The sequence below is a fragment of the Ovis canadensis genome, chromosome 23 (genome assembly GCF_042477335.2).
Source record: "Ovis canadensis isolate MfBH-ARS-UI-01 breed Bighorn chromosome 23, ARS-UI_OviCan_v2, whole genome shotgun sequence".
NCBI classification, from domain to species: domain Eukaryota; kingdom Metazoa; phylum Chordata; class Mammalia; order Artiodactyla; family Bovidae; genus Ovis; species Ovis canadensis.
In genome coordinates, this window is record NC_091267.1 from 63,457,794 (window position 1) to 63,480,362 (window position 22,569).

A 22,569-nucleotide genomic window follows, 5' to 3' on the forward strand; every position below is an offset into this window, starting at 1 on the left:
TAGTTACCACCATCAAAATTCTTTCAATTAAAGTAAACTACTCACTAAGTATATAGGATATACATAACAAGTTGTAACAGTGAAATATGCTTTACTAAGAAGGAAGTAAGGAAGACAGAAAGGGAGAAAGGGAAAGAAGGAAAAGAAAAAAAAAACCCAAAAACTAATGGTAGAATTTGATTCCTATTTCTACTGTCCCCAGAAGTTTAATGTAAGAGCTGTGCTCCTGACATTCTGGGATTAACTTGAATTTCTGTGAATATGTTCATTTTATACAAACTTTCACCAAAAGAGTTGGAAATGCATACACCATTGTGAATAAATATTGACACATTTGCTAAAATCATATGCTATATCTTTTCTATTTCTGCATTGCTAGCATGAAGCATGTCTACCAGCATCAAGTTCTCAATACGAATGAAGAGGAAAGATGAATGAATGAATGAAACTGTTCATGGGTGGGCTTGATGTGACTCTTGCCCCTCCTGGGGCCACCATGAAATCCATGATTTTGAGCTTTGTATTTTCAGCCAGGTTTATCAAATCACCCTTAGGTGAGCAGTCAGACTCTGGTGTGCTGATGCACCGCAACAAAGGTTTTAACTCGAGGCACAGAGTCAGTCTGATCATTTACGCTGAGAGCATCGTTGTCTGGGTTACCAGAATACTGGCATTGCAACTTGGTAAAGGAGTCTCCTAAGGAAAGGAAATCAACATTTGAAGATAGCCTCCTGAAGAGATTCAAGGTTTGGGGTATACACATGGGTGCCCAGAATAGTTGGACAAGATAATACAAAGCTGAGGTAGGCTGGAGACAGAAGTTGATGTCGAAGGTTACATCATGGGAAGTAGCTAATTCATATTGAAATTATTTACAGCCTAGATGTAGTTAAGAAACTACTGTTGTCTAATATGTATGGCATCCTATGAATGCAGATTCAGTGATAAAGCAGAGTTGGGTCAAGGCTGCACCCTGAGCAGGACACACTCAGGCTCCTAGTAGAGACAGATGGGCTGAGAACAGGAACCAAGCACCAAGGTCATCAGGAGTCAACTGTCTTAAGTCATCAGGGCAAGAATCAGGCTCTGAGGTACATTTTGACTAAAGAGGAAATAGCAGTGGAGGGCAGCGAGAAACAGACTGAGCAGTAGCAGGGAATTAGGAAGCCCTTTAAGGCTGTGGCATCCGGGGTAGGAAGGACTTTGTGTTCAGCGAGGACCTTGTCTCTGGATGAATAAAGTAAGATCTGGAGTTTCCGAACAAGATGGTGCCAATCCATGCGTCTCAGCATTATGTACTCAAAACCTGTACTCTTTAAAAGAAAAAAAATATAAACTAGATCTGCAATTTAACATTTTGATGTAGCTATATTTTTAAAAATAAAGAGAAACAGGGGGAATTAATTTTAATATGTTTTTATTTAACCAATATATCAAAAATATTATTGTCTCAATATGTGACTCTAGACGTATTACAAGTGCTCAAATTTGTGGCTAGTGGCCACCATACTGAACACTGCAAATCTTAAATCATGGTAAAATTGGAATAATGGGTTTAATAACTACCCTGTACCTTCAAGGTCACCGAAAGCTTTTGTTACTGTAACCTCTCAAATTAGTTTCTCCTATTACAGTTTAATGTCTTAAAGAATACCATCTTACAAGCTGAGGTTTGATTCTGGCCTCTACTGATAACTGTGGGATCTTGAGCAAGTTACTTGACCTCTTTGAGTCTCAGTTTTCTCACCTGTCAAAAAGAGCAAAACAAATGGCTTCCTAAAATAAAATTATTTCAAGAAGTAAACAACTGGGTCCCTAGGAGGCACTCACCAAACAGCTGCTCCTTTTGCTGCTTCATCACCTCAGACATTACACCTTTCACCACCTTCTCTTGAAGAAACTGTTTAGCATTCAAGTCCCATCTCTGGTGGTTTTAACTCTTCTCCCGTCACAACTCTACAACCTCTAACATCCACACTTTTTATCACACTCTGATATCTGAGATACACCAGCTCTGACCTTTTCCCTTTCCTCTTTATTCTTCTATAAACGTAAAATATTCAGTAGGCCTGCTTCTCTGGTTTGGTGCTATGGAAATCCTTATTGGTTTCTGACAAAAGGAATGTCACCTGACCAGGACCCCAGCTGAGCTCAGGGTTCAGATACAGAACCCAAAGAACATCCACTTCTGTCCCTCATAAAGAAAATAATAATCACCTCAAACCCTACAGACTGTAGAAGACTCCAGTCTACTGATTTCCAAACCCAGAGCCTACAGTCCCTGGACCTGAAGAAGAGGGAGCAGGTCTATAACTGACTGACAAGTGCTACGTGCACTACAGAGCACAAGATTATATCGTTATCATTCTGATCTTCCTTCCAGTGTCCCAACACAGACAAGACAGCACACCGCTATCAATTGTGCTGGCACACTGTGTTAATCTTTAACGATCTGGGGCGCGAGCAAGTTGTTTCTGCAGTTAGATGATAAGCAGTTTGAAGGCAAGGATCAAACTTTTACAGAAAGTGAAATCTCCCAGGGTCAAAGTATTCACCCCTGTATCTTCCACAGAGCTGCGCACACAGCCGGGACTCACGTGATACCTCTATCGTTGCTTACCTACACATGGAGGGTTTCCGGCCTGTGGAAACTAGTGTGTAGAAGCAAAGGAACGCAGGTGCGTGGACCAACTGTCTGAGGTTCTGGGCAGCGCTCATCAAATTCTGCAGGACAGTGTTCCCCTGGTCTCCTACCACCACCGCTGCCTTAAAGGCAACCAACCTCCTATTCCCAGGCCGGCAGGTATGCTTCTGTTATAGCTAAGTCAGCAGAGGAAGGGCCCTAAGACCACTCAAAACCCCCACAGTCCAGCACTCTTCAACAGACGGTTTTCCTAAGCTTATGGAACTAGTCCCGACCGTACAGCTGAATCACTGCCAGCCCAGACCCCAGATTTCCTGCCACCTGACCCAGCGCCCTTTCCTTGACACACAGTCCGCATTTCAAGGGGACGACCTCTTCTAAAAGTCTTGCGAGATCTTCAACCTTCAAGATCGCCAGTGGTGATTCTCCAAATACAGAAGCTAAATACAACTGACGCGGGGACGGGAAGGATAGGGAGAGCTAGGCAAGAGACCTTTTTCTTCCCTCGTTCAAAACTCAAACTACTGCCTCAGGCACCTGCTTCCCTTGAGAGAACCCCTGCTGGGGGCCAAGGCTGGGTTGGGTCCTGAGATGGGGGAAGATACAGAAAACGGTGGGATCCCACACACATATCCCGTGCTTACCACGATCACCACTTTGGGAGTGGGCCCCTTAACCTCTCTCTGTACGATGCCAAACCGCTGGCTGTACATTTTGGAGCTTCCTCGGATTGGGGACGGTGTCCGCCGCGGTTCCCCAACCACAGCTACCGGCGGGACGAGCTTGTGAGATGCACAGGTCTGGTTGCGTCTCGGGGGGCTAGGGACAGGTGAATGGGGCGGAAGTTGGTTCCGTTACCATGGTGACCACAGACGCGGGCACTCGCAACTTCCTCTTGGAGTGGAAGAGCTGAGTCTGCGCAGTCCTCACCCCGCCCTTGACCAGGCCTCCCGCCGACCTCGCTCTCTTTCTAGGATTCATCATATAGCCAAGAAAAAAAAAAAAAAAAAAAGCCTCCTTAACCCGAAGAAGTCGAAGATCTAATTACATTCCAACTGACTTTGCTATTTATATCCTGTAATGTCCAAAAGCATGAGAAAAGTTAGCTGACACTTTGTATGATGGTCAAATTTTGAGGCATCTCTAAGTTAACCTTCAGGGCAAATCATCACTGGACCACCTTATCCGTGTAGTTATTTACAGGAATTTGTAAGGTATTTTCACACATAAAGCCTTTCAGTCTCACAAATACCTGACTGATGGAGCAGCGGGTTATCCTCACCCTACAGCTAAAATAAGCTGAGAGCACCTAACTGGTTTGTCAGTTAACCCAACCAGTAGTGACAAATTTGTTAATAAAACCAGGAAACCAGGGCTTACACTTGAGGAACCCTAGGATGGGGGCGCAGCGGCACGACCTGACTGGGCACAATAAAGACCGGGGCCAGGATGTGGATCAGAATTTCGGTGACCAGGCTCTGGCATTCCGGATCCCAGGCAGGAAAAAAAAAAAGAACACAGGTGAGGCAACCTAAAAGGGGCCCTCAACACAGGTGGAGACTACAGCTGAACTTCCGCTCAAGAGCAAAGTGGTGAGTGAGCCAAAGTCCAAATCTTGTCCGACTCTTTGCGACCCCATGAACTATGAGTTCATGGAATTCTCCAGGCCAGAATACTAAAGTGGGTAGCCTCTCCCTTCCCCAGGGGATCTTCCCAACCCACGGATCGAACCCAGGTTTTCCGCATTGCAGACGAAATCTTTACCAGCTGAGCCACAAATAGTAGTAGGTAATACCTAAAAAGTCAAATGACACTTTGGTACTCTTTCTGCAACGGGGATGAACATAGAGCTTTAACAGGAAAAAATCAGCACCTAGTAGGTCACTGACATGTAATAAAAGCACAACTAGTACTGCGTATCCCAATTTAAGACCGCAATTTACTATAAATCAGCATTCCCTAATCATTTATAATCCGCCCACTTCGGATTTTGCATGCGGCATGTTTCTAGGTTTGGGCTCCATTTCCTGAATTGTTCCTCCAGCTTTTCAGCCACAAAATAACGTCTCTTCTCTTTTGAAATTTAATAATTCTCATTTTGCCTTTTATCTCCTATAATGCTTCTTCTTTTAATTGCAGTTCGGTAAAATACTCATTTTCATTTACTGTTAAGAGTTTACGTAGCCTGAAACAAAAGAAAGAAAAGAAATTAGACGATCGTCTCCGCTCCCTGGACCGGGTCCTGAGGGCTAGATGCTGGATCTTCGATTCCCACGGTTGCCTGGCCCGCTGGCTGGTCTGGTCTGGTGACACCACACCCTCAGAAGGGCGGTGACGCCCTCGGCCTAGGGGCGGGGCTTGGTAACCGCCAGATTCTCGGGCGCCCGTTGGGAACCTCCGAGGTCCACAGCCTGGAGGGTCCCGTCAACGTGAATTTTCAGCGACATGGGAAGCGGACTCTCGGCGACACCCGGCGGCCGTGCAACGTCCCGGCGCCGGTCCTCAGCTCTTCGCGCTACGTCCTCACCCCGGGCGTGTCCCGTAATTTAATCCCGCTTCGGTTTCCCCCGAGGAGCCACCGTGAAGAGGGGAGTCGGCTTCCCTCTGCGTTGATTCTGGACCGCCTCGGCCCAGGGGAGGCCACGCCCCAGGGACAGGGAGTTGAGGGGCCGCCGTCTGTCCAGCCCTGGCCGTAGGACCAGGGTCAGGCCGCCAGCGCCCCCTGGTGGGCGTATTCGGAGGGTGGCGGGACCGGCCCTGGCGTGACAACCAAGTCTCAACCTCCACGGGGATCTAGAACTGATTCACCCAAGATCCTCGAATAGAACTTGACTTTGATCTTGCCACCCACTTTCTATACCAGTTTCTCAGAGGCAGTCTATCAACACTTAAGCACCATTAAGATACTCCCCCTCAAAACACTAAGTATATATAAATCAGTAAACGGGACAATAAAAATCATTTAAAAATAATTTTAAAATAGAATAAACTATATTTCCAATGTCTATTGTGCCCCAACAAGGTCACGCAAGGGCTGTCCTCCCAACAGTTTCCTCAATTCTGTATTTTCACCATTAAATTCCACGATAAAGTTGGAAATTCATTCACCCTTTGTAAATACATATTGATGTATTTAATAAAACTGCATGGACTATATCTTTTTCATTCCTGAATCTCAGTATTAAGTATAGTGCCTACCATGGATCAGGTTCTCAATACCTGAACGAATGACACAAAAATAGCCCAGAACAGCAAGTTTTTTTCTGGATGGGCTTGACAGAATTTCTATACTTGCTGGGGTCACCATGAAATCCATGGTCTTCAGCTTTGCATTTTCAGCAACGCAGCTTTACCAAGTTATCCTCAGGTGAATTGTGAGACCCTTAGGAGCTGATTCAATGCACGGTGGCTTTGTAACATGTCACCTTGACTAGGTTACGTTGCCCAGTATCCCCTTCCCTGCATGCTTCCAGTTAGGACAGGCCACGAGAGATTTTGCTGGTAACTGGAGGGCAGATGCGAAGCAGCAGCACGCTCGGAAGGTTGATGCAGGAGCACCAGGCACTGCTGCAGTTCACACGTCATTATCTGCTGGCTCACCTCGTTGGTATGGGGCAACAGTCAGGCCTGCAGCCAGGCCTGCAGCTGCTCCACCTTCCCCAGGATCTTCCTTCAGCTTTTCTAATTCCTGGACCAGATGCATATTTAACTCTGTGATGAAGGGCACCAGCTTCTTCTGCAGGACACCCACATCACCGAAGTTGGAGGTGGTGAGAGGCTGACATGGCTTTCAGGCCATCCTTGTGGTTTCCAGCTCGTGCTCGTGGGCGCCAGTGTGTCCTCCGTCTCCCACATTTTACATCCATCTTTCCTTCTCGACTGCCTGCCCTGCAGACTTCAAGCTCCAGCATTAGATGCAGACAACAGCCTTATACAGACTGTTCAACCAGCTCCCACAATTGCATAAGATCAAATCACCTACAATAAATCCCTTAAGATAATATACATATTTATACATACATATACACACATATATGAAATCTTTATATTAGTAGTGCTGCTTTTCTGATTGTATCTTGACACACACAGTAACCAGACTTATCTCATGAGTCAGAATGCTATTCTCAAATTTCATTTAGGGCACCACTGTCAAAATACCACCAGAATATGAGAATTGGGTGGTTGGATCCTGGGAGGGAGCAAAACAGTATGAGAAAATTATCCAGTCTTGACTCTGGCCGAAATAAGTAGGGTAAGGCAAAGGAAGGAGCAGAAAAGGATGGCAGAGGGCTGTACAATGAGTTAAACTAGAGAAATGCTTAATCTACCTCTGAATTATCTAAAGCTGCAAGGCTGGGACTACAGTAAGCAAGGGAGGCACATAGGCTACAAAATTCAGGAGGCCGGCACTCAGTCCCAGCCCAGTAAAGCTAAGTAATGAATCACACATGTAATCTTTTTGGCACTTTATGAAGAACTGGAAAGTGAGGCAGGGCTGAGCCAAGCCTGGCCCTTAGGCGGGACTTGAAGCAGGAGCTCAGACTCCTAGAAGACAGGATGAGAGTAGAAACCAAGTACAAAGGTCAGCAAGGGAGAGGGGAGGCAAGCTGCGAGGAAACAGGAGCCAGGCCAGGAGCTTTCACTCTGAAGACTGCTTTGGCTGAGGATAGGGAGTGATGGTAAGCATCAGCTGTGGGGAAAGATGCCCTTTTGGGTTTGAGGAACCCTATGTGGCACCCAAGGCCTGGGAATAACCCAGTCTCAGGAGGCAGGCGTGCTTTGACAAGGTGGCACGATCCACACTGTCTTGGTGTTTCCTATGCCACCCCAGGGGCAGCAGCTTTGTAAGGGGTTTGTTATTATGCTTACAAGAATCCAGCTTTGTAACGTCACTGGAAACTTGTTAATATGACACTATCACACACTACTGAATATAGGTTACAGTTAACAGTTTAGTGGCTTAACTTAAAAACAAGGCTTTTACAACCTGGGCTTGACCTTGATCCTAGGCTCTATTGATACTAGCTGTTCGACACTGGACAGATTATTTAGTTTCTCTGAATCTCGTTTTCCCTTCTGCAAAAATGGGCACAATCAAGCCGTTCTAAAAAGATGTTTTTGAGGATTAAACCAGGTCCATGGGAGGAACTCAACGAATAGCAGTTCCTTTCCTCATTTATTCACATTACATTCCCAATACATTCCGAACTGCTGTCTCCCTGAGGAAATGTTTAGAGACACTACCAGGTCTCATCCAAATCCATTCAGAATTATTTATGATGATGGCTTGTTTAGGCCGAAGGTGGCTTTAATCACGTCAGCTCTCCCATCCCAGCTCCCCCATCTTTAATATCCACACTTCTTATGACACTCAGGCTCCTGGGGTTTACACTGGTTGGAGGAGATGCACAAGCTTCCTACTCTTTGTCTTCCTTTTCTGCTTATTTCCTCTATAAGCTCAGAGTACTGAACAGGCCTGCTCCTCTGGCTTGCTGGTAGGTTTTCCCAGTTCCTACTGACTCCCACACAAGCCCTGGCAATCCATCTATGGTCCAGCCTCTGAGCAGATCAGTGTTGTCTCTGATAAAGTCGGTCTGTAAATATCACCTTGAGTCCTACAGTCTGTAGAAGCCTCCAGTCTACTGTTTTCTACCTCCAGGTTTTTTAAGGTCCTTGGACCTAGAGAAGAGGGAGCAGGTCTGTATGTTGAATGAGGTTCCCTATGTGCAAAATGAAGCATCACAAAACCATTTCCTACTCTTCCATTTCCCCCTGATTATCCCTTCCCTCTCTTCTGCAACCTTCCATTGCAGACAACATAGCCCATCATTACTTTTCTGTTAATACGTAATGACCTCATGCGTAGAGGAAACGGCGTCACCACTTGGATTATAAGCTCCCTGAAGGCAGGAATCCTATGTCTCCTGAAAGATAAGCCTCCCAGGGTCATTGATTCACCACTGTGTGCCCAGCAGGGTCTCAATCAGTACCCCACTACTCGCCCAAGTACAGGTGGAGCAGTTTCTGGCCTGCAGACACTAGTCTGCAAGAACAAAGGAATCCAGGGGTCAGGTCAACAGTTTACGTTGCCTGTCTGGGCTCTGGTCAGGGCTCTCAGCGGTCCTGCAGGAGGCAGCGTTCCCCTGATCTCCTCCCACCAGCCCAGTCCTACAGTCCTCCCACCTCCCTATCCTTCCTTCCACTGCCACACCTGTAGGGACAGTTCTGTGCAGCAGCTGGAACAGTTAATGACCTCAACAGGCTCCAGAAAATCTCAAGAAACACAGCCTGATTCCTTCCACTGAGGTTACTTCAGTTGTGTGTGGGCCCCAATCACAAAGCCATCTCAGGACCAGATCTCCTCACCACTCCCCACTGACCAGCCTACTCATTCATCTCTTGGAAACTCCACAGGCCTTCAAGACCCCAAATGATGATTCTCTGAATAAGAATTTATAAGTCTGACCCCTATGGCTTTTCTTAATACAGGGGAAAAGCTTTCCTTATCTTCCCTTTTCTTTCCAATCTTATCACAGGGCACCAACTCCTCTCCCACCATCACCTGCTGTAACCCTTCTCAAGGAGAGCCCTGGCCCAGACCTCACGAGAAATCTCTAAGGTCCTGCACACACTCCATCACTGATGGTGACCAGTTGTATGGGGCGTTTACCTCCCACTACCCCATGCCAAAATGCTGGCTGCTCTCACGACTCAGGGGCCACATCTGGCCAGAACCCCACCCCCCACTGCCATCCCGACCCCTCACAGTGCGGGGCACACCTTGGCAACCAGACTGCTGTGTCCCGGAGGCGGGTTCCACCCAGGCTGAAAATCTCCGTGATCTGGGGAAGAATTAACATCAGGGTCAACATGACTGGTGGGCCTACAGCAGGGTCAGGACAGGGTGGGGCGTCCCCCAGCACTGACCACGGGCGTGCCAGCCCCTCCTGCCTCCTCCTCTGGGGCCAAGTCAGAGGTGGAGTCAGCCTTGTCGTCGTCCTTCTCCTCCTCAGGGTCAGGTGGCTCTTGCTTCACTGATGGCAGGCCTGGGTCTACTGCCTGGGAGAGGTGGGAAATGGGCAGCTGTCAGAAGGGCAGGGCTGGCCTGGGGAAAGTGTCCCTACCAACCAACCTGTCCCTGTGCTGACACTCCGTCACACCTGAGCACAGAAAAACCATCTGTCTACAGACCTTTCCCATTCCTCACAGATTTCCATTTTCCTGTTAACTGGGCAGCAAAGCAGGCCAAACTAGTTGCCTGGGGAGGGTGAGGCACCTGTCAGACAGGCAGGATAATTCTGTGAGAGGCTGTCATCAGCACGCCTATTACTGTGCTCAAAGAATCACCGTCACGGCTCCCCATCACTCTGCTCACAGACCACCCATCACTGACCCCCACCTTGCTGGGGCAGCCAGGCAGCAATACAGGAGAAGTCAGGATGGCTGTGCCCGGTGTCCAGTCTTCCTGGGCATCCGCCTTCTCTTGCTTCACCTGGGGTAAGGCCACGACCCAACTCAGGCCAGGGCACTGGGCCTCCTGTGTGAAGGAGGATGGCAGCAGACTTGGTCCCAGCTTCCCTGCACGAGGCTGGGCGGGGTTGGGAAGGGCAGGATAAGGCGGGACCCTCACCTGCAACCGAGTTTCTGTGGAAGCCGGGGCTGGGCCAGGCACCTGCACGGGACTGCCTGCGCCCTCCCGTAAGAACACAAGGTCAGTGCCAGGTGGGGGCAGCACAAAGCCACTGCCTGCTTCCTCCTTCACTGGAGTTTGGGCTCGGTCTGGTTGAGCTGCCGGTGTGGCCAAGGGAGGCTTCAGGGTCTGACCCAGACGAGGCCTTCGAGTAGAGCCAGGCCTCTTTCGATGAGGATGAGCTGGGGGCGGCGATGCCCCATCTTCGGACCCTGCCCAGACACTTGGCAGAAGCCGCTTCTGTGAGGACAGGTGGCGTGTTATGGCCACCAGGTACAATACTACCCTGCCCCGATTGACGCGCCCAACCCTGTTAGTCCCAGCGCGGAATCTCCTTATGGACAAGCCCCTCATCACACAGGCTGTGAGTCTCCTATTGGCAATGAAGTACCTCCCAGTTTCCTCATTTATCCCAGCACAATGTCTGCTAATTGGTGACAAACCCACTGCCCCACCCACCACTCTGAAGCTACAGGACCCACCAGGCCGGCCTGCCCCTCCCAGGCATCGGGTGGCGGGGGCATGAGGGGGAGACTGGCACTATTCCTCCCACCCACCAGCCCCTTCCTGCCACACCCACCATAGCAAACTGCAGGCACTGGCGCCAACGACACTTCTGGCGCTTCTGGTTGCTGCCCCCAAACTTGGGCTTGTCACAGCAGAAGTCACAGTGGCCACAGTCCGTCCGCCTCAGGCAGGCTGCACAGGCCCCACACTTGCGGTTCTGCCGACGGTTTGTGTAAGGCTGCTGGGAACAGGGGGTGCAGGGCTGTCACTAGGATAGTAACAGTGCTGCTCCTGTTGCTCGTCCACCAGCCCCGCTGGAGGGAACTGGCTCCCACTAGTCACACCTCCTGTCTGCGAGTCCAGCGCCAGGCGGCATCACTGTCCTGGAAGGCCCTTGATACCATGAGGACGGTGGCTGCTTCAACATGGTATCCATTGTTCTATCTGCTGGTCCCCCACAAGCTACCAAGATAATGTCTCTGACCCCCGCCTCCAGCAGAATTTTGCAGACGCTCCATTAGTTCCCAGCGCTGCGCCCGCTCATCCTATGCAGACTTCAGGCACTGTGCCAGCTTTTCCTCTGCGAGCCCCATCAGAGCGTTGGTTCATCTGACACCAGGTCCTGTCACTTCACCTGGGGGGTCCCATATTAGTTCCTACCCCACTGTCTGCTCAGCCCATACTAGTATCCATCACTGTACTTTACTACTCCCCTACGAGGCCCATTGCAGCATCTGCTTCTTTGGGTTAACCAAGCGCCCTGGGAGAGTCTAGGCTTATTCAGGTAGGGTGAGGCCACTCACTAGCTCGTCCTCGTCTACACAGTAATAGATGAATTCAGCAGGAGGCGAGGGGGCCAGGGCTCTGGGGTGCTGCAGAGGCAAATGGGGTGGGGTCAGGGCAGGTAGCCGGTGAGGTTACGGTTGTGCCATCCCCCTGCCCACCAGGGCCTCACCAGCTCCGGAGACTCTGGAGGCTGAGGTGGGGGAGGTGGAGGCGGTGACTGGGCTCGGGGTGGACGCCGCCGGGCCACCACCTTGGAGTCGCAGCCTCCCCTACGGCGGCCGTGTTTACCCTGAGAGAAAGGCAGAAGGCAAGTTTAGGCTTGGCGGCACCAGGCAGACACAGACCACCGCCCTCCCCTCAGGTGTACAGATAGCATGCAAGGGGGACAGGCAGGCAGAGTGAGGGCTGGGGCACTCACAGCAGGGGGAGCCACAGCGAGGGGAGGGCGTCGTTGACATCGCTGATGGTGGCGACGGAGACGGTGAGCAAGGTGCTGGCAGACAGGGGCAGGCAGGTGAAGCCAGAGAGGTGAGTGTGAGCAGGGGGAGAAAAGAAGACATGAGGAGGGCAAGGCTGGTTGGAAAGAAGGAAGCAGCAGCAGCTTCAACAGCAGAGTAAGCTCTGCCCCACCCCGCACCTGCACCCCCCACTGGCCCCTCCATGCTGACTTACCCGGAGGCAGCGCCGCTGGACGCACTTCCACTGGCGCCGGAGCCCAGGGCGGGGAGGGCGAAGGCAGACTCGACAGCGGCCACAGTCCTCTCGGGTCTGACAGCCCCGGCACACTCCGCACCCTCGGCTCTGTGGGGGCCGGAGGTGTGAAGCGTGGGGCCAGGGCTGAGGGCCAGGAGCATGGGTGAGCCTGGGGCCCACCCCAGCTGCCTGACTCACCCTTTCCACAATGCGGAGGCACCGTCTTCGCTCACACTTGCAGAATAGCCCCGAGGCCACATCATGGGGCAACTGCAGGAGGCAGGTGGAGCAGGCCCCACAATCTTCCTTTACCTGGCAGGCTGTGCACTCCCCGCAGCCCACACGCTGCCAGGAATGGGTGGGGCAAGGTCACGGGTCCAAGCGGAGTGGCTCCAGGAGCACTGCCCCTCACGCGTCTGCTGACCCCACATTGGCCCCCATCACCACGTCTGCTGGCCCCCATCTGCCTCATCACCTCTAGTAACTAGTGATTAGCCACCATCGCTGAGGCCGTAAACAACGTCGGCTCTCCCCTGTGACCCTTATCACAGTGTCTACTGATTAACTTCCATTACTGTCGACTGCCTGCAGCCAGCTCCCTACAAAATGACCCTGACAACCCAGTGGATCCATCACGGTTCCTTCAGACTCCGACCAGCCCCCGTCACATCCTGCTCCCACCGCACACTTGTGAGGAGGAAGTAGGCTGTGCTTACCTTAAACATCCTCTGCTCCCGATTGAAAGCGATCCTCTGTGCTGCAGGGAGGGAGAGAGAAATGTTAAAGGAGCATCAGGTATCTGACCTCATGACTCCCTCTGCCCTCATGACTCCCTCTGCCCTGTCATCTACCATTCAGCCCCCAGCCAGATATCTGTATGCCAGCCTGACACCGAGGCCGCTCCAGCTCTACCTCCCAGTGCCCCAGGGGCCCCTCACCTCGGCAGTCCTTGCACAAAGTCTTGAGCCGCTGCCTTCGGGTGCCATCTCCTGAAAAGCTGATTCCACAGTTCTCACAGCACCTAGGATGGGAAACATGGGTGTGGGGCCGAGTGCACCCCCAAAAAGAACCCTCACGGACTTGGCTCTAGCTCAACACTCACCCAGGGGCAGGAAGTGAAGCTGGGACTGTGTCAGTGTCAGCCTTGGTATCATCCCTTGGTGCCTCCTTCCTGACTTCACTCTTCTGAGGTCCAACCTGACACTTCCGAGCCTTGGCTGGCTTTGAAGGCTTCTTCCGCTTCCTGCTGGTGATGGCCAAGGAGTGGGCCTGGAGATAAGAGCAAGGGCAGGAGACCAGTGGGCGGGTGTCAGGAGGTTCAGCACCCACACCTGAGTATTCCAGACTGTACAGTACCTTGGAGGATGGATAGCAGAGGACGCCTTGTTTGAAGTCGAAGAGGGTGAGATCACATGCAGGGCCCAGGTATCGGGTCAGCTCAACTTTGCTTCGGATCCTGTCTCCTGTGGGGCTGGGGATGGGCCAGGACAGGTTGGTACCTAGCTGGAGCTACTGCCACTCCACCCACACAACCCTCCCACAGGGCTGCTGAAGAGGCCTGTAGAGCTGGTGGGATACAGGAAGCAGCCTGGGACCAACCTATGAACCCCAACCAAGAAACTATCCCAAATAACTCCAAACAGCTGGAATATAAAAGGTGTATAAATGCCAGCATGTAGACAAAGATTAATAAATAAGATAAATGTAAATGGATATGCACAGATTTATAATGTGTGCTACTACCGGCATTCAAGTGAAAGGAAATACAAGTAGCAACACCAATTAATTAAATAACATACATATATTAACATTACATACTATGTACACAAACAAAATATATACAAGAAAAAAACATGTTTTAAATATACCTGGCTCTTGAACAACACATGTATAAACTGCATAGGTCCACTTACACATGAATTTTTTTTCAATAAATTTACTGAAAAAGTTTTTGGAGATTTGTGACTACTTAAAACAATTTGATGAATCATGTAGCCTAGAGATATTGAAAAAATTAAGAAAAAGGTGGGCCATGAATGCATAAAATATATGTAGATACTAATCTATTTTAGCATTTACCACCATAAGATATATACATGAAGTCTAGTATAAAAAGTTAAAATTTACCAAAACATGTACACAAATACTTAAGATCATATGTGGTACCATTTGCAGTCAAGAGAAATGTAAACAAAAATAAAGATGCAATATTACATCATAACTGCACAAAATCAACTGTAGCACGTATCATACTACTATAGTCATCTCACAGCCACCTCCTGTTGCTGCTGCAGCAAACTCAGGCGTTGAAGTATTTACTTTAAATGCCATGGAAGGCTAATCATCTCTGTGAGCAGTTTGTTTCTCCATAAAATTGAGCATCACAGCAGAAAGTGACCGCTTGCAGTAGTTTTTCCCATGTCATTTTCACTGTATTTAGTGCAATACTGTAAGCTTTTAATAACACCTTGGGATCCGTAACAAAGTGTCACTTGTGATACTGGAAGTGCTCCCAAGAAGCAGAGAAAAGTCATAACATTACAGGAAAAAGCTGAATAGCTTGACATGTACCATAGATTGAGGTCTGCAGCTGTGGGTGCCCACCAATTCAAGATTAATGAATCCAGTATAAAGTGAAAGTGAAAGTGTCAGTTGCTCAGTCGTGTCTGACTCTTTGCAACCCCATGGACTACAGCCTACAAGGCTCTCCTGTCCATGGAATTCTTCAGGCAAGAATACTGGAGTGGGTTGCCATTTCCTTCTCCAGGGGATCTTCCTGACCCAGGGATGGAACCTGGGTCTCCTGCATGGCAGGCGGGTTCTTTACCATCTGAGCCACCAGGGAAGCCATCCACTGTAAGGACTATTATTTAAAAAAAAAAAAAAAAAAGGGAAGGAAGGAAAACAAAGAAAATTCAGAAACTGTCGCTGCAACTATGCCAGCAGCTCGAAAACCTTGTACTGTTTGCAAAATACATTTTATCTTGTACTGAAAATGTAGCTTTTATGTGGATGCATGATGGCTATAAGAAAGTCATACCTATAAATTACAACAAGTTTTGAGAAAAAGTCATTATATGACAACTTAAAGCAAAAGCAAGGTGAAGGCTCTAAAGCTGGGGAATTCAATGCCAGCAAAGGATGGTTTGGCTTTACAAACACCAAGATAACAGAAAAAGAGGCTTCTGCCAACCAGGAAGCAGCAGACAAGTTCCCAAACGCCACTAAGAAAATCACTGAGGAGAAAGGCTCTCTGCCTGAACAAATTTTTAATGGAGATGAAAGTACCCTATTCTGAAAAGTAAAAAAAAAAAAGGCGCAAAGGACATTTATTAGTAAGAAAGAAAAGAGAGCACCAGGATTTAAGGCAGGAAGGGATAAACTAACTCTATAGTTTTGTGGAAATGCAGTCAGGTTTATGATCAGGACTGGCCTTATTAATAAAGCTGCTAACCCTCAAGCCTTGAAGGGAAAAGATAAACACCAGCTGCCAGTCTTTTGGTTGTACAAGAAGGTCTTGATAGTGAGAACCATTTTTTTTTTAATGGTTCCATTGATGCTCTGTTAGGAAGTCAGGAAGTACCTCACCAGTTAAGGGGCAGCTTTTAAAGTTCTTTTGATACTGGGCAATGCCCTGCCCACCCAGAACCCCATGAATTCAACAGCAAAGGTGTCGAAGTGGTTTGTTTGCCACCAAACACAATGTCTCTAATTCAGCCTCTAGATCAGAGGGTCATAAAGGACCTTTATGGCTCCTTACTCGCAGAATTCTATGAAAAGAACTGACAACACTATCGAAGAGAATCTTCATAGACAAAACATCCTAAAAGTCTGGATGCCACTGAAGATGCCATCTTCGTTATAGAAAAGAGTGTGAAAGTCATCAAGTACAAAACAATAACTTCCTGCTAGAGAAATCTGTGTCTAGATGTTGTGCATGACTTCCCAGAATTTACAGCCAAGTCAATCAAGGAAATCATGAAAGAGATTGTGGATATGGCAAAAAGTCCGGGAGGGAATGAAGAGTTTTAAGACATCGATCTTGGACCCAAGCTAATAGACACCACATCAGAGGAATTAACATAAGACAACTTGATGGAGATGACTGCTGCTGAACTAGTACCAGATAATGAAGAAGATGAAGGAAGAGTACCAGAAAAAAACTGTTATTAGACAATCCAGCAGAAGGGTTCTGATATTCAAGACCACTTTTTATTTTATATAACATGGGCACTAAAATTAAAGCGAACACAGGAAGAAAGATTGAGACAACGTAGAAACATTTTTGGAGAATTGAAAAAGCAAAAAAGTCGGAGAGAAATTACAGTGCATTTCTATAAAGTTACACCAAGTGTTTCTGCCTCTCCTGCCTCCCCCCACCTCCTCCTTTTGCCTCTGCCACCCCTCCTCAGTAAGACGAAACCCCCTTTCTCTTCCTCCTTAGCCTACTCAACATGAAGATGACAAAGATGAAAACCTTTGTGATGATCCACTTCCACTTAATAAATAGTAAATATTTAACCAGGCTGTACAGTTAATACTGTTAATACTTACACATTTGTGGGTGAGTGTCTTTGTGTGAAAATCTAACAATTTTAAGGCAACAACTGTATGAGAATTTCCCTAGTAGTCCAGTGGTTAAGAACCTGCCTGCCAATGCAGGGGACATGGGTTTTGATTCCTTGTCCAGGAAAATTCCACATGCCGTGGGGCAACTAAGCCCGTGTGTTGCAACTACTGAAGCCCAGGCACATACAGCCTGTGCTCTGCAACATGAGAAGCCACCACAATGAGAAGTCCATGCCAGCAACAAAGAGCAGCCCTCACTTGCCACAACTAGAAAAAGCCCCCGAGCAGCAACCAAGACCTAGCGCAACCAAAACAAAAGAAGAACTGTATGAGACATTTCTGTGTCACCATCATCATCATGGCCCAAGTATTCATCTATGCAAGACTCAAAATGGATAGCCTATCTTTATTCAGGTATTTATAAGTGAATGGTATTTAACATAAAATTAATAACGTGTTAATTTTCTTACTGTTTTATAACTATGCTGTCAAAGAATTACATTACCATACAGTGTGCCTTGCTCCCTGTGCCTATCATCACAGGTAAGTGGCTTGAAAAAAACCAAAAATGCACCAATGTAACAACACTGTATCATAAACATGATTATAATACTGTATGCCATATAAACTTTTAACAATTTATTCATTAGTGTACAGCCTAGGCTACCAGAAAGCAATCATATTGCTCCTTCTCAGTTATCAATGCATGAATTGTTATACCTGTAAATAAACATAAATTTTTCATATTGTTTTCATTTTTGATATCTGGTATTAGTAATATGTATAAGATCTTGTGTCATATAAGATAATATTAATGTAGGCACTTGACAGTCAGACAACTTATCCTGTAAACAGATGATGTAAATTTAATGTATTGCTAAATACAGTACAGTGCTGTGAATGAACTTTTTCTTCCTTATGATTTTCTCCTTTTTGGGCTGTACCACTCAGTCTATGGGATCTCAGTTCCCCAAACAAGGACTGAACCTGGGCCATGGCAGTGAAAGCCTGGAATCCTAACCACTAGGCAACCAAGGAACTCCCACATGATTTTCTTTAATCTCTTCTCTAGCTTATTTTCCCACAAGAATACAGTATGTAATACATACACCATACAAAGTATGTGTTAGCCAATGATTTGTTATTGATAAGGCTTCCAGTCAACAGTAGGCTATTAGTAGTTAAGCTTTTAAGGAGTCAAAAGTTATATGTGTATTTTTGACTGCACAGGGGATTGGCTCCCCTAATCCCTACATGGTTCAAGGGTCAAGTGTATGTGTACAACAATATACATACAAATACAGGTGTAAACAAATAAATGCAACTACATACAAAACAAAGCATAAGTCACTGATGTTGGGAGACAACACTCCACAGGTCACTCACATTTTTGCATGTCTTGCAAGAGAGGCATTGACTACCCTTTGCAAGGAGTTATCTTTTCAAGGATGTGTGTACAGCATCAGCCTTGGAAGATAAGAGATAGGGTGTTCTTCCAGAGCAAGGAAGGCATCCTTACTGTCCTAACATTATTAAAGATTGGATTCCTTAAGCTCAGAGTTCCTTTCCTACAAGACTGCATGTGCAGATGCTAATTAAGTAGCCCTCTTCACGCCACCCTGTGGGAATTGGCATTTGGGGAACTGACACAAGAATGATGACGTAAGGATACTGCTGATGCAGTGAGGAATGAACTGTCAGTCACCTCTGACCTAGGGGTCCCATATCTCCTACTGGCACCTTCAAAACTGAAACACACTCACTTGTTATCGTGCCCTAATTTGGGTAAAACCTCTGGCCTCTTCTATTCTCAATCACTGCACTCATTTTGAAAGTTTTATAAAAACTGTAAGTACATGAATAAATGTACAATGTAGACATAAAAATGCTTATTTATAAGCATATAAATAAATGTAATTCTAGTTACAATTTTACTACATTTCTCTAAGCAAAGAACAACTTACACACAAAAGTTTAGAAAATTTAATAACTACATGACTAACATATTTTAAAAGACCTCAAATCCTTAAATGTAACTTTTTTATAAACACATATTTTCATGTGTTTATAGTCAGTTCTCATTATTCACAGTAATTCGGTTCTATAAAGTCACTTTGAACACTGAATTAGTGAGTACAGAATCACTGCTCCTAGGGGAACTACAGGTTAGGTTCCTGTAAGCCTCTGGTCACATTTTTGTCAACCAATCAGTATATTACCTTGTTTTATGTGTATTTCTGTTTAAAGACACCTCATTTAATATAGTCCTCTTACAAATAATTAGCTACATGGTCTTTGAATGATTTAACAATAGCAGTTTTGGAAGCCATCTGTGTTATACAGGTTCCTTTGTCAATGTCCTTGTAAACCAAGCCAGCCTCATCGGCACTGAAAACCTACTCTTCCTCATAACCCTTTTCCTGTATAGCACCTATCAGGTGTTTTTAAAAATTCTTCCATGGACTCTTTTATCTTCAGAACCTGCCTCACTTGCAAATTTAACACTTTTCACAAAGTATCACCTTTGGAAACATGTGAGCTAGCCAGGACCAGCTGAAACAGGCTTACTGTTTCCGTAACCCTGGGAACATGACAGCAGTTGTCCTTTGCTTTTCGCTTCACCACACTGTCCACGAAACCCTGGTCACCATCTCATGCATCCACAGATTTAGCCACTTTTTCACCTTTTCCTTAGCTTCATCATGTACTACAGATGTTACTTTAGCATTTCCTAGAGCAGCCTTACATACTAATTGGCTAATTTCCTCTTTTTTTCCTAGATATACTGCCTTTCTGATTCATTAACATTGAACTCACAGCCAACAGCACTGCGACTCATGCCTGAATAAAGCTTATTTAACATGCATTTTCTCCATATAGCACAAAACAGACTTCCTGCACTTAGATCACTGACAGCACTTCAACACTACACTCAGGGGCAACTCTACAGAGCAAAATCACCACTAAAAAGTGCAAAAAAAACAGAACACTAAGTATCCCTCAATAAGGATACTTGTTTACAGCTTGAGAGCTAATATAAGAAATCTTCATTGAATCTTAGCTGGGAACACAGGCATCAGGTGACCTATCTTTTGCTGCTCTGTGCATATCCACAAATGATCATGAAAACACAGTTGAGTATGACTTCTGGGGTACAAACAACAAATCTTAGTGAATAACCAAATCTTCAAATATAGAACCTTTCAGATAATAAGGATCAACTGTACATGCATACCCATAAATCTAATCACACACCCCTGATTTCACCCTGCCTAACCAGGTTCAGCCCTAACCCCTTTGTCCACAACCCACCCAGTACCTCTGGTAGTAGGTGTCTGAGCGTCCACAGGTGGCACCTGACTTGCGAAAAACCTCACGGCGCTTCCAGCCAGGGCCCAGAGCTGGGCAGTCCAGCCAGTCCTCAGCCATGGGGACCACGGAAGAAGTAGCCGCCTGCAACACAGAAGGGGCAGTGGGAAAAACTGAGGCTTTAGAACGGGACATGTTATGCCCCAGGCCACACAAACCTGTTTCTATTCATGCTTGTTTAAGACTAGGACCTGCCACAAGCAACTGGCCAACATAAGGAAGGGTAAAGCCCCATTCCCACTTCATTCGTCCCTGTCCTGGGCCCAGGAGCTTGTCATCCCCTCCCCCCCCCCCCCCCCCCCGTTTCTTGATCTGGCAGCCCCAGCCTCAACCCAAGGGTCCCCATCCTCAACGCATTCCTCACTCTCACCGTCCTAATCCCCAGTACCTCCCTAGCCTCAGCCAGAGAGACCGCATTCCTCCCATCTCTAGTGCGAAAGGCCTCCACAGGACTTGGCTAGCTCAGTATCCTAACCTCCCATTCATTCCCTTCCTTGACCCAAGAGTCACTAATTTCTGTTAGTCTTTTAACCCTCCCATTCCTTTCCTGTCTGCTGTCCTCTTATCCTTCTACCTCAGTAGTACTGCCTCCATTTCCCTGTCCTCTGCCCAAGAATACCCAGCTCCCCTGCATCCTTGACCTGAACAGCCCCTCATTCCCTCGGTCCCCTCTCCTAACGCCTCCCCATCTCACTTTCTCTCTGTCAGTGTTTTGAGTCCCAACTGCTTCCCAAGTCTCCGAACCCTCCCTGTTTTCCTCTTCTGCAGTTAACAAGTTTCCTTTGGAGTCCTCACCCTCTGTTACTCTCATCAGCTTGAGACACTCTGATTTCTCCCTTTAGCATCTGAACCCCCCACCCCATTCCTCTCCTCTTGGTCCAAGACCAAGCCATCCCTAACTGTTGGCGTTCTGTCCCCTATTTCTTATCGTCCTCCATACGAGACCCCCGTCCCTCCCTTTCAGCATTCCAACTCCTCATTTCTCCCAGTCGTTAGCCCGAGGGCCGCTCATTTTTTCCCTTTAGCATCCTGGACCCCCATTTCTCTCTCCTCAACCCGAGAGGCCCCGATATCTCCCCTCAGCGTTCGGATCCTCCCCATGCCTCTGGGTCCTTGTCCAAGAGCCCGACACTTCCACCTGTCAGCCTTCGGGGCCCCTAGTCCTCCCTGTCCTCCGCCTAAATCTTCCCAAGACTCCCTTCAATATTCCGAGGCCGCCATTCCTCCCACTCATAGGCCCGAGGGCCCTTCATTGCTCTCCGTCAGCGTTCTGAGCCTCAACCCTTCCCCATTCTCCGCCTGAGCGGTCTCCATTTCTACCCCCCTTGACCGTCTCACCAGCTCGGCTCCCGGCCGGAACCTTCCACCGTTCTAGGTCCGTGGACCCATGGCGAGAATCCCGCCAGTGGCTCCCGCCTTCTCCGGCTCCTCGCCTTCCTCCTCCGCAGCCGCTTCCTCTGAAGCTGTAGCTGTCGTCGCCTCGGCCGTTCGTTGCTCCAGGAACCGGAAATCCGCTGTCCCTCTCTCGGGTTCCGCCCCCTGGCGGGACGCCTGCGCCCTAATACCCCGGAGCGTGGGTCGTGAGCAGGAAAGCTCCACGGCTGCGTGTTGAGTCCGGCGGCGAAGCGCGCCCCATTAGACGCGGCCTGCTGCGCTTGCGCACTGACGTCCTAAGAGGCTCGCGCCTCTTTAGAAAGCCGCAGAGCTTGCGCACCCCGCTTGAGCTCCTCCGCCCAGCTTGTGGTCACGTGTGCTTTCCCATCCCAACCTGAGGGGAGGAGGAGGATTGGGATTGGATTTAGTCTGTTAGTGGCGGTCCCCACAAGAGGTAACTAAGAGGGAGGGGTGGAAAAGGCTGGGTCTGTAAGCCCTTTGCCCACTTTTTAACCTTGTTTGCACATGTGCTCTATCCTTCCTCCTGTCAAGGAAAAATGAAGCAGTAGTCGGTCTAAAGGAGAAATAGGAAATTTTATTTGTTCCAACCTGAGGGCTCTAAACCTAAAGACTGTTTCGAAAAACTCTACGGATTGTTCCACTTGTTTTCATTGGAAGACACAGTTACATACATTTTTGAATCGAAGGATATATATATATCACAGTGACACATTTTACGTTAAAGTTCAGAAGAGATATCGTGTAGCTGGACCACGCTGACTCCGTGTTTTTCAGCTCCATCGTAGGACTAAGACACACAATTCTGCCTCTTCCCTTTTCTGCATGATTGAGCTTTAGCCTACTCAGAAAGAATGCGTCCTGCCAGGGAAGCTCAGTATCAACTTTTACCCTTGCCTTCATCTGATAGGAAGATTGG

General features: G+C 47.8%; 1 protein-coding gene across 50 annotated transcripts; it reads right to left on the reverse strand.

Moving 5' to 3' along the window:
- Nucleotides 1-4,565: 4,565 nt before the first annotated feature.
- MBD1 (methyl-CpG binding domain protein 1) lies at nt 4,566-22,004 on the reverse strand. Of its 50 annotated transcripts, none has more exons than XM_069568526.1 (17): nt 21,597-22,004; nt 20,209-20,342; nt 13,677-13,791; nt 13,423-13,589; nt 13,259-13,341; nt 13,037-13,077; nt 12,519-12,665; nt 12,300-12,428; nt 12,046-12,120; nt 11,797-11,916; nt 11,645-11,713; nt 10,915-11,079; nt 10,275-10,574; nt 10,044-10,181; nt 9,572-9,703; nt 9,425-9,486; nt 4,566-4,829 (listed from the first exon to the last, which is right to left on the reverse strand). In XM_069568526.1, the coding sequence occupies exons 2-17, from the start codon at nt 20,316-20,318 to the stop codon at nt 4,757-4,759; spliced, it is 1,926 nt and encodes a 641-aa protein (XP_069424627.1). In that variant the 5' UTR covers nt 20,319-20,342; nt 21,597-22,004; the 3' UTR covers nt 4,566-4,756. The 50 variants fall into 50 exon arrangements, with proteins under 50 accessions (XP_069424627.1, XP_069424634.1, XP_069424625.1 ...); XM_069568533.1 differs by having other exon boundaries at nt 10,044-10,136; nt 10,915-11,082; XM_069568524.1 differs by having other exon boundaries at nt 10,915-11,082.
- Between the last annotated feature and the right edge of the window lie 565 nt (nt 22,005-22,569).

What these genes read in the sequence shown, in the direction of transcription:
- MBD1 (XM_069568519.1), bottom strand. Translation starts at nt 20,318, where the DNA reads ATGGCTGAGGACTGGCTGGACTGCCCAGCTCTGGGCCCTGGCTGGAAG. An exon ending in TTTGTGCAAGGACTGCCGAG is followed by an intron (nt 13,078 to 13,258) that starts GTGAGGGGCCCC and finishes CCCTCCCTGCAG; the next exon opens with CACAGAGGATCGCTTTCAAT. An exon ending in TGCCTGGCTGCCCCAGCAAG is followed by an intron (nt 9,704 to 10,043) that starts GTGGGGGTCAGT and finishes CACCTCTCCCAG; the next exon opens with GCAGTAGACCCAGGCCTGCC.